The 11,764-nt window shown below is 36.2% G+C and overlaps 1 protein-coding gene across 2 annotated transcripts; it reads left to right on the top strand.

Moving 5' to 3' along the window:
* The first annotated feature begins 734 nt into the window (after positions 1-734).
* On the top strand, positions 735-11,559 carry LOC141599878 (uncharacterized). Of its 2 annotated transcripts, none has more exons than XM_074420007.1 (9): positions 735-1,302; positions 1,388-1,528; positions 1,958-2,050; positions 2,169-2,295; positions 3,726-3,835; positions 6,024-6,104; positions 8,047-8,129; positions 8,383-8,670; positions 11,089-11,559. In XM_074420007.1, exons 1-8 carry the CDS (start codon positions 892-894, stop codon positions 8,600-8,602), a joined length of 1,266 nt encoding a protein of 421 aa, XP_074276108.1. In that variant the 5' UTR covers positions 735-891; the 3' UTR covers positions 8,603-8,670; positions 11,089-11,559. The 2 variants fall into 2 exon arrangements, with proteins under 2 accessions (XP_074276108.1, XP_074276107.1); XM_074420006.1 differs by having other exon boundaries at positions 741-1,302; positions 11,108-11,559.
* Positions 11,560-11,764: the final 205 nt, after the last annotated feature.

Genomic DNA, 11,764 nt, shown 5'->3' with positions numbered 1-11,764 from the left:
AAAGTAACGATTTTTTTTTCAAATTGATTATCTTTTCGAGACCTACGACTTGAAAAAAAAAAATTGTCGTGTTTGGAATTCGTGACCAAGAGATATGGTCACTCAAAGTTTGTACGGTAAAAAAAACTTTCACGTACAAAAACTCCTAGCCATGGGATCCAAATACGACAATTTTTTTTCAAATCGTAGTTCTCGAAAAGATGATCGATTTGAAAAAAAAATTATCACTTTCTGAATTCGTAGACACGAGCTATAGCCGCTTAAAGTTTTCCGGAACAAAAAATTGGGTATTTCGGGCGAAATTCGAAACTTTAAGGACACCGCGTGCATTTTCCCAAAAATTTAATTAACATCCATGGAATTCAAGTATACAACTAATGTCGTACGCAAGTGGATTTCGTACTTGAGTGTAATTGTTGCTCAACTTAACCCTTAACAAGAATATACTTCCTCCATTCAACTCCACTCTACCTATTTGTATTTTGCACAAATATTAAGAAGAGTGGGGTTGGGTGGAAAATATTGTAAATAAATAATGAGGTATAATGTAATTAAGTGGGGTATGAGTGGAAAAGGGTGGAGTTTGATGTAGAAGTAGTGGGGTATGAGTGACAAATATTGTAAATAAGTAATGGGGTATGAGGACAAAATGGTCATTTGGCATTCTTTTTTAGGAAATAGGTAGAGTGGAGTTGAATGGATAGAAAAGGAAAGATGGTAGAGTGGAGTTGAATGGAGGAAGTAATAAACACCCGGTATACAAAAAAATGGCGTAAAACTTCAAGAGTTGGACCAGAAGAACTTACAAAAGAGGCATAACAAATTATACCCGTGAATTTAACGGGTTACAAAAACTAGTTATTTTTTAAAACAATAAAGTATTGAAGCGCAATGATTCCGTTAGAATCCCTTATGTTGTCACACAGCAAACCCTTGTTGAAGCAGGAATGCTCGTCCCTCTTTGTGAACCTTTGTTCTTGTTCCCCTGCTTTCCCTTTGAAAATTCACATGGATGGTTCAGCAGCATCAGGCATTGTTAGAAGCAGCAGTAGTTGCAATGGCCGCATCACTTGCTTTTCAAGGTCAAGGTCAAGGTCAAGGTGTTCCTCTCTTCCTCCCAATCATAATAATAACAATAGTGGAGGCGGAATTGATGGGAGTATTAGCTTAGAAGAATGGCAAGGATGGGGTACCAATTCACCTGTTCCTTCCATGGTTATTGACGCCATTCATTATTTGAAAGCTTTTGAAAGAGAGAATGATATCCTTTTGAGTTTTGGTGGCAATCTTGGTAGACTTTCGGTAATCATATCTACTACCCTCTTCATTTTGCGGCCTTTTCTAATTGTATTTGAAACCTCAATTGAAATGTAATTTGGATTTTCAGGGTGAATTTAAAGTTGAGGAGGATAAGAAACATAGAGCTACTTATGACGCCTTAGCCGCCTCCGACATCAAGTTTCAGTTCTATTCAGCTCGACAAATTGCATGTCGTCTCCTTGGAAGTAGAGGATACCTTTGTCAAAAGGTATTTCTATTTCCATTTCATTTCACTCTCCCCGTTCCAATCGTTTACTTGCCTTTGATTAAATTTTCCCTTAGGGCTCACTTGGAATTAGAGTAATTGTTACTGGGGTAATAGACCTTAAATGAACTAAAAAAAGGAGGTTGGAGATAGAAATGGGGGAAGATAAGTGTAATAGTCCCTCCATTAAGGGGGTAATAATTACCTACCCCCTAAGTAATGCATTACCTCCATATATGGAGGTAATAGTTACTCCCACCGCCTCTTTCCACCCTCCACAACCACCACTAACCACCACAAACCACCAATCTCCTCCCATTTCTTCTTGTTTTAGCCTCTATTGCTCCAATAATAATCAGTCTCATTCCAAGCGAGCCCTTTCACATAATAAACAATGGCATGACCGTTACTGATTGCTTTCGTGGTTTTCAGTGTTGGCTTCCTCATCAAGATTGTATGTGTTCCAAACTCCAACCTTGCGCTCTTTGGCGTGGCATTAAATTTTGGATATACATGCATCCCAAGGTTTGCGTATATATATATATATATATATATATATATATATATATCCTGATTTAACTCTAGTAATCCTTATTATATCAAGTCTCTTATCGCTTATTGTAGCTATCGACTATTAATGTAGGATTTCTTGCGGCAAAACAACACTGGGAAACTCTTGTGGCAGGTGTTTGGGGTTCAAGCTGCAACATTGTGCCTTTTTGGTGTTGTTGAACATGAAGACCTCATGTGGAATGATTTCAAGAGGGCCGGTGTGTTCATTTACTTCATATTCTTTGTTTTTCTTTTTTTTTTTTCATTTCTAATGGCGTATGAATTATTTCTGTATTGCATTGCTGTCAGCTAATGTTCCATGTGCTGTATGCCTTGCTGGCTACACACACACTTTGATGAGGTCGTGTTGTATTTAGTCAGTTAAGGCACACAACATTTTGTTTTGTAATTATCTCCACATCAATTCTATTAGTACTAGTACCTCTCGTGCCACATTAAAGTTCTAGGAGGACGGTGATATACACTTTGCTCATTCTCGTGCAATATGTTTAGAGCATGGTAATAAAATTTGGTATTAGTCGCTTTTGTAAACAGTTGCCAAGTTACGGTAATAGGTTATCGCAAATGTAATGCAAGTGGGAATGATCTATGTGGCTGTAATTCCAAAGTGTGTTTGTTCTTCACTTTTTCTTGACATCTGAAGTTTGATTAGACTTTCATGTGTTTAGTCTATGTTCTCTTAAGATGTCTTTCACAAGAACATGCATCCTTTGCAAATGGCCAAATGTGTCTATTTATCAATGTATTTTCGAAATGTTATTGATTGTATAGATTAAAATCACAAAAATATTGTTGAAGTATTGGCAATTGTTTGAAATATTGGTCTCCACAACTGAAATATCGGCTTATGTTATATAGAGCTTTATATCATTGGCTGAGAAACTACTTTATACTCTTACCATCGAACTCCTTGGATGGCCTTAAAACGAATCACGTTTGAGGACTAATCTTAGACAACTGCTACCTTTGAACGTGTTTTGCCTTGATTCATGGATAAGATGGCGTTGATTGTAGTGGCGCTTATGATTGGTTTTACCCTCAGCTACTCGAATCAAATGCTTTTTTGAAAGATCAATAAAATGTTGTTCTTTGTGTATACATTCACCATAAACTCATTGGTTTCACAATTCCTGTTTGGTGCGGTATTTGGAAGTGATAGGGTAACAATAGTTAGGGAGTCGTAAGATGATGGTGTGTAAAACAACAGTAGAAGCTGTATAAAAGCTTTAGCACAAGTAGTGAAGGCACCATCATCTTTAAAGTATACGGAGTATTTAAGAACAGAAGAGTATACAAGTATTTATTTCTTCTCGTTGAGTCCTCCGCAGCGGGTTTATAGAATTAGGTGCATGAGACCGGCCCAGAAGCAAGTGAGGTTCCATCCTAAAACCAATTGGTGATAGGAGGAGTAGCCCACTTACTTATAAGCTAGTCCCCTCACTATTATTCTACCGATGTGGGACAATGCCCCTCACACACATATGGGAAGAGACCTCAACACTTCTGTTCTTAACTATAGAAGAGTATAAAAATCAAGATATAGGCACTGTAATCACCAATTAGTGGCGTGTCAAATTGCATGAGACATCCTATTGCGCCATCTTGATTTTTATACTCTGATTTACAGGGAACAACAAGGTGTGGTGCCTATATCCGAATAAAAGCGGAGACCCCAAGACAGTTAAGGATCATTTTTCACAGGCTGCGCCACAAGCTGGACATTGTGCACCAGGAATGGTACTGTGTATATTCTTACCCAACCCCAATGTTTTTTTAGCACTTTTTTTTCTTTATAATTATATTCTCATTTAATTTTTTTGAACTCTATTTTAAAAGGTTCTCTATTTTTTTTGTCTTTCCCATTTCTTCAGCTCACAATGTCTTTATTTATTTAATTTAAGTTATCATACTTTATGTTCGTTGTTTCGTCAGCTTACAATGTCATTATTTATTTATTTATTTATCTACTTTAACTATCAATACTTTATTTTTTATCGTGTTTTCCTTTGTCCCCTTTTCAGTTTCATTTTAATTGTTTCGTCTTTTTACGTAATCTTAGAAAAAATTAAAACGATGTTTTATGTTAGCCGACCCAAATCATTTTGGGACGAATAATTTGTTGTTGCATGCTTGCATGGTGTGACACCTGCTCCTTATTGTGCATCGAGTATATTGTGTGTACTTTCATTGTCCTTTTATGGATATCATTAATGTAGCTCAGCATATACAGAATAATTTTAGTATTGTTAATGTTAAGTTTCTGTCATGGTATGATGACTGATATTCTTGTGAAAAATAGAGGAGTTTTTGTGTGTAGAGATAGCCTTGCTAAAAATGAGAAAATGGAATACTATATGTAGAGGTAGCCTCTGCTAAACATAGCCAAATGACTTAAAAGATAGATGCCCAATTGGCTACCATTACTCTAACTCTCTAAGACTGTATGCCTGTCATTGTAGACAAGCATATTGTGTTTTCATAGGAATAATTTTAGAAGACTAAAAGATACAATTTACTTTTAGAAATTATTATACATGTAAACGTTTAGACTCTGTGATTTTCTTTTATCGGTGCATATTACAAAATTTCACATAAATAAAACACACAAAATTTCACATATGGTTAAATAAATAAAACACACGATGTCGACAAACAAGAAGTAATATGCCAGTGAAAACCTTTAAATTCATCCTTTTTACTGATGGACCAATCTCCAGGAATAGTGTGCAGTTGGATCTTTTGGGGGTTGGGAACGATAATGAGTTGTTCGCTAGTATTTGGAAAGGGCTATGAAATTCAAAGTTTCCACACTCTTAATAATAATAATTATTATTATCTAATCGGTTGCCATTAAGCACAAGGTTACCTGATTCGATATGAATAGTTACATCTGCTACACAATTTTGAAGTACTGTGTAGAATTCACTCAAACAGATTCACGATTCACTAGGGATTGATCAAATCCTGCAACCGATCGAGCACCAAATAATATATGGAGTCCTGTCTTTCATGTTCAATTGGATTTTTTAAGCTGATTAAAAAATGATCTGATATAGTTATGTAAAGCCTTTTTTTTTTGTAAGTTTGCTTTTAGATCATTTTTATGTAAGCGCATGCAGGTCGACTTGAACATCTCACACTCACACCCCTTGAACAAGAACATTCCTAAATAGGACATGTAGACCATTGGCTAGTAATTTAAGTTAGTCAATTGCAGTACTCATCCAGTCATTTAAAACCCCATGGACTCACCAATCCTAGTTCCATTGGTTATAGTAGAATACTAATTTCCTAAATATTGTATTCGTGATTTTCATCCTTTATTTTTATTTTGTGTCAGAAATATGAAACATGTTCTTTTGATAGGATTAGTGAATTAGTTGAAGATATCGGTTGGTAAATGCCTGCCGTAGTGCCAATAAAAAGTGTTTTCTTTCCATATATTCAGAAGCGACTTGACAGCCTCTCATACCTTATAAAAAAGACTGCATTCACAAATTAAACGCTTTTTAGTAGCTTAGCTTCTTTTGCTTATACCCTGTAAAGTGTTTAATGTCACGAACTGATAGTTGACACTACGTTAACGTTGAGAAGGTCTTTAGAATTTTGACACCTATTTATTGTTAATTTAATTTAATGGTATTTCGATAAACAGTTGGCCAAGAATTTGATCACCACTCATATTTATTAGAAAGTGACCACAAAAGAATATGTTCATGTTATTAAATTTCTTATAGTTTAAGATGTCACAGTAGGACTCCCATTTGAAATTTAATTTTAACCAAGCTAAACTGTCTGTTTTTCTTTTCTTTTTTCTATGATTTTGTTCTGGACTTCTGGTTTATATTTTGAAGAGTGTTATCTTCTTGGTCTTGCAATTTGCACAGACTATGTCGTTCATGTTCTTTTCTATGATGCTTCACAGACAAACAGTGATGACATCCTACATTTTATTCTGATTGATGGTACGTGGAACAATTCTGGCGCAATGTTCAAGCGTTTAAAGGTAGCTCTTGTTTTTGAATGTTTTTGTAGACATTATCTTTAACATTCTATGTTGGGATTGTCCAATTAGGCCGCCTCTTCTAAAGCTTTACCTTTTTCATGGTTCATTTTCTGTTGATTTTGGTACAGAATTTCTCATGTTTACAGCGTCATTGTTCTTACTAAACTGGGATGTTCTTCTAAACATCCTGTGAATATCGACTTAAAAGTTCAACCCTTTCTACCCATGCTAAAGCCTCAAATTGCCCCAAAGGCGGTTTGCAAAGAGTCTTCACTTTTTCCTTGGGGTTGAAGAATATATGGCGATAGAGAGCGCACTATGGAGGGAAATGATACATGTGAACGATGAAGTTTGATTCTTGTTTATATTAATATATTTGCTTTTTATTATATTGTTCAGTTTATATTTATACTTCGTATTTCATATTTCATATTTTGTATTTATGTTATTTTTATTTTTTATTTAATTTTTTTATCAAGACTTTTCAAATATATCTACTTAATTTTCCTTATATTATCATGCTCTGTCGGAATGACTTTTTTGAGTTGATATGACTTTCTTTACACTTTGTATTTTCTCTAATTTAGTTACTATTATAACTATTTTTTTTATAAAAAGTTATAGGTATAATTTAATATTTTTGTATCTAAATTTCTACATTAAAAAGGATTTTTTCTTGTTTTATGACTTTTATACCTAAAAGTTTAGATCCATTTTTTTATATCATGTTCTCTTTCCCTTTTCTCCATTTCTTCATTTTCTCATTGTATTAATATTTGGTATGCAACCTCTCACTAACGGTTTCATGGGATGATTCATGTCACTCGACCCCAAAGCATTTTGGGGTTAAGGCTCTAATGTTGTTGTGTATGATCCACTTAATTTGCATGTATTTTAAATCCTCAAGGCGTTCCCTTTTGATAATAAACTTGTTGCACTTACCTATGGACATCTTTGCACCTAGATAAAACTCTTGACTTGTCCTATAGTCTATACCAACGTCCACACCATTTTCGACGTATAATCAAAAGATAGCCAATTTGAATGTAATTAAGTAAAACCTGTTTTGGGGGTATGATTTTTATACACGCCCTCCCCCTTGCTTAGTTTAACAAAGCAAAACCCAAGGTTTAGTGAGGTGCTAACCAAAACACCTCGGTGCGCTTGAAGTGTGCATCGAAGATGATGGCCATAAGGCACATATAGCGTAGCACACTACCATGCAATTTTCCTTTTTTTCTCTCCTAGAACTTTTATCATGCCCTCCTCCTCATCCCTAACTTTTGCTCCTTTATGTCCTAGCCCCCTTTAAAATCCAAAGAAGGTTATTATTGTAAAAAAGAAAATATTTTGAAATTGAAATTTGCTTGTACAATCAGTGCGCCTCGTGTCTGTGAGGTGCATGCCCTTGTCTTGTACCTTGTGCCTGGTGCCTTGTTGCCTCATTTTGCCTCACACCTTTTAAATCTAAACCCCCTGTAAAGGGTGCATCGGAAAATGAACATTCACAAGCAATAGAGTATAAGTCAATCTTTGTAGAGTGCGAGTCACCTTCCTCTTTTTTCCCAGGGTTACTTATATCATCCCCCTTGTGCATTTTGTTTTCCTCCAAGTGTATATATCCTTGTTTTTTTCATATGGAACACAGTCTGGTTAAACGAACGTGTGTTTATATTATTCATTTTAGTTCTTAAGTTAACTTGTTTTTGTTTTGAAGTACTCCCTATGTTCCAGTATATTGGCTGGGATCATAATACATACAACTTTTGGCGGCGACAGTAGGAGTTTTTTTCTTTCTAATATCATCAAGGCCAATTAGTTCCTTAGTTTAAATTCTGATCAATACATGCCGCTTTGAATTTGTTATACGTACTAGTTGCTTTATCAGTCATATTATTATAAATAGTTTGGTAACGTTTAAAAACTAAGTATTTTTTTGCAGGATCGAGCAAAACTAGTTTGGGGAGAGGATGACATTGCTTGTATATCAGTTACAACAGGTGCTTCAGCAATGCATAAGCTCAGGTCAGTTAACAAACTTAACATTTGGATGTAAAGAATTTGATCCCTTTTTTAACCCTTCTGATTTATCTTATACTTATCGGATTACTTCTTATTATTCTTTTTTAGCATATGATTGTCTTAAAAGTATTCGAAGGTTTTCCGTTTTTTTTTGTTGTTTTTTTATAGGTTACTTAATTTCCTTTATCACTACCAATACCATATACCCTGTAGTTATTTAAGTTCTTGGTTGGCATTTTTATATGCTTAAATGCAGGCCTCAACCGTCTTGGGATCGTACCTGCACAGCAGCAGCAGCAGCTGGTCTACTTTCTGAATTGCAACAGCTTCCACAATTCAGTCCATATTGTCTCGATAAACAGGGTGAAATTTTAGAAGATGCGTTGGAATCTTTGCTAGAGGCGCTAACTACTCGAAGACTTCGAATGGGCAGGTCCATTACGCGTAAAATGAGAGTTAACACCCAAATCAGTTGAGAATCGGCAAGACTATTTATTGGTAGCAATTCCTTCGAAAGTTGCTCAACTCGTCAGAAAATGTTGAGGTACAAATTTCTAGAATATCTTGAGTTGTGCTTGGACTAATTGATTTAAGTGACTGAGAGTCTGTGAGACCTAAAAGGCCAAAAGCCTAAACCGTAAAACTATTCTGGTTGTAGAATGCAAGGGATTGATTGCTCCCCACAGCCGTCACAAACACCAAAGAAACTATATCCCAAGTAACTAACTATCAAGAAATGCTATAGATTATACCAAATTGACATTTTGCTTCTTTACATGATGGATTCATGGCCTAGCCATACACCTCACATTCTCTCTAGTATCTTACTTCATTAGGTGATATATATTCTTCACATTAAGCACCAATGTCAGATTGTTAGTACTGTCATGCAAAGCTACAGTGGAAGGGTACTTAGCTACTTGGTGTTTATCCATTTCCAATACTAGTGGCTGAATGCAGGGTTAAGTGTGGTATTGATTAACGAATCTTGAAGTCGCTGTATTGGGATGCCGCTCATGTATTGTGTTGGGTACATTTTTGTGCCATAGGCATACCATGTCATGTTAACTTTTGTATGCCGCCCTTTTATCTTCTTTATTGGTCGGTTGCCCCAGAAAACATTGAACTTTCAATTCATGGGAACCGTTGAATGGTAGGTTATTATTGGTTGGCACAAAAGACATGAATTCAAGAATTTTAATTAGAGAAAATTCATAACTCCCACCGTTTCTTTACCTCATATTTAAACTCCTTTCGCTTCAATTGTTTTTTTTTTTTTTTTTTCAAGATTTCAGCCCTTCTTGAAGATTTCTTCCAAAAAATCCAGCAAAGACAAAATACATATTAATTCAAAAAAAATTAGAAAAGAAAGGAGTTTTCAGAAATTGGTATAGAAAAGGCAAGAGTTAGGGTTGTTAATTTTATTTTTAATTATTTTCAAATGGAGGAATTTGTTTATTTTGACTCATAATGTAGTTGGAATTACAATAGTAATTTCATTTTTTGTGTTCAAACGGTCTAACCAAATAAGAATTTTCCTATCTATATGAGAGAGAGAGAGAATCATGTGTAGGTAACGATCCGGATCAGGTCTAGTAGGATTCAGATGCGGATCCACGTTGCTCACATTGGACCGGATCCGACCCAAAACCGATGGGTCTAAATTGCCTAGATCCATATCTAGATTGGACCACGCGGGTCCAGTGTCAAACCCTCAAATTTAGAAATAAAAATTAAAAAAACAAGCATAATCATTAATCACGTGTTCATAATTATTTAGAAATCACAACAGCTCCACCGTCCTCAACCATAGTGACCAAAGCCTTCGGCCATCCATATCCCCACTCAATCAGACTCCAACTATCGTTAGCCACGAAACCAACCTCTTCGCCGGATCCTCTTCCTCTACATCTCATACCCGGTCCCATTTTGGTGCCCCTTCCTCAAAACACCCATTCCCATATCCGACTGTTGATAAGATTTGTTCATGTTTGTAGGTTGATAGGTGGGTCAAGGACTCAAGGGTGGGGTGAGTCGCATGGTGGGTTGTTGGTTGAAGATTGACGATAAATGGTGGTGGTGTGTGGGTTTTGAAGGTGCTATAGATGGGGTTGGAGTTATGGGGCCTGACTAAAAGATTGATTAAAGAATAGTCACAAGGATATTTCTCGTGAACATGTAACTTATTCGGAAAAAAAAAATGGTTTTTAATGTTCAAAACGGTTCTCATATGGTGGATACGGATAGGGGTCGGAATGACTGGATCCATATTGTGATCCATCTTAGGAAAATTAGGATCCATTGATCATGTCTTGCATCTCTAGGTTGGGTCCAGGACACATTGTCATCCCTAATCATGTGTGATCACTAGGCCTAGAGCATTCCTTTAGTGAGCCAAACATCTATAATCCCAATAAGATTGCACTTTTGTTTCTTTGGGATGGAAGAAAAATTGCACTTTGAAGCCTTATTCCCATATTAATTTATTTAGGGCTTGTTTGGATGATGGTTTTCGAGGGAAATGGAGGGGAGGGGGAGGGATACAAATTCCTTTTGTTTGGATAACAAATGGGGTAGGCGGGAAGGCTATATCTTTTTTTGTACTTGGCGGAATAATGGGTAATCTTTATTTAGAATCGTGGTCCTTTCCCTTGACACCATCTGCTTATGACTTGAAAGCCGGTACGGAAAATGCTTGCTCAAAAACTTGTGGGGATATATAGACTTCGTGGATGGTTGGTTATCTAGGAAGTTTGGCATTGTTAAGATAACAAGTTATTCTGGTGTTCAATTTTTTCTTAGTAATTTACTGAACTTTTAATTCTAAGAAGTGTTCGAATGATTTAGTAAGGTAGCGTCAACCGCCAAGGTACTTATTTATTTTACGGATTGATACTTATTCCCTTCCCTCGCTTTTCCTCCTATTTTGTTCTCCTATATTGTTGTCCTAACAAACCCTTAGACTTCCTTTGATTATGCAGGTATTGTGGAATGTGGATCTTGCTACCCTGGGATCCGTCGAGGCACTTCAAGTGATTTCAAAGATGCTACAGACTAATTTACATTCACCTCTGTCATTGAACTGTGAAGGCGAACCAGTTACTTTCACATCATCATGACATTCAAGGGTTCAAGAAACTGGTTGGTACTTGCAACTCCAGTTTGGATTTATTACTTATTAGACATTTCAGAAATTGTTTCAGTTTAGAAGGATGTTTGTCGTAAAGGAAATTGCAGAATAGGGAAGATTTGAAGAGGATGTTTGTGTTGTTGGGGCTTTTATTTTATTTTTTTTTAATTTTTTTCCTTACACTTGTGAGATTCATTGCCCTGCAGTACTCCATTGGAGGACTGCCGAAAGCAGATATGCAACTGTCAACGGTGTTTTTTTTTTTTTATATTTATAACACGCCCTTGGTAGTGGCGTATTTAAGATTCATAGATGCAAATCACTACTACGAAATAAACTCTAGGAAAATGGTACTTTAATACTCCGTATTAGGATCTGGGAACCGTGCTAGGCCGTCCCGCGTGCCGGCCCATCGTGCCACGCCCTCAAAATGGCCCGGCCCAGGCAAGGTTATTGGGCTGGGCGGGCTGGGCCGGACACATTCTGTAATACCTGGATATTTTGGGAC

Source organism: Silene latifolia, chromosome 9 (genome assembly GCF_048544455.1).
Source record: "Silene latifolia isolate original U9 population chromosome 9, ASM4854445v1, whole genome shotgun sequence".
NCBI classification, from domain to species: domain Eukaryota; kingdom Viridiplantae; phylum Streptophyta; class Magnoliopsida; order Caryophyllales; family Caryophyllaceae; genus Silene; species Silene latifolia.
The sequence above is the reverse complement of the archived record's forward strand: the minus strand, read 5'-3'. Positions and strand labels throughout refer to the sequence as shown.

Coding starts and splice junctions, on each gene's coding strand:
- LOC141599878 (XM_074420007.1), top strand. CDS start 892: ATGATTCCGTTAGAATCCCTTATGTTGTCACACAGCAAACCCTTGTTG. Junction 1,303..1,387: donor GCAATCTTGGTAGACTTTCG/GTAATCATATCT, acceptor TTGGATTTTCAG/GGTGAATTTAAAGTTGAGGA. Junction 1,529..1,957: donor GAGGATACCTTTGTCAAAAG/GTATTTCTATTT, acceptor CGTGGTTTTCAG/TGTTGGCTTCCTCATCAAGA.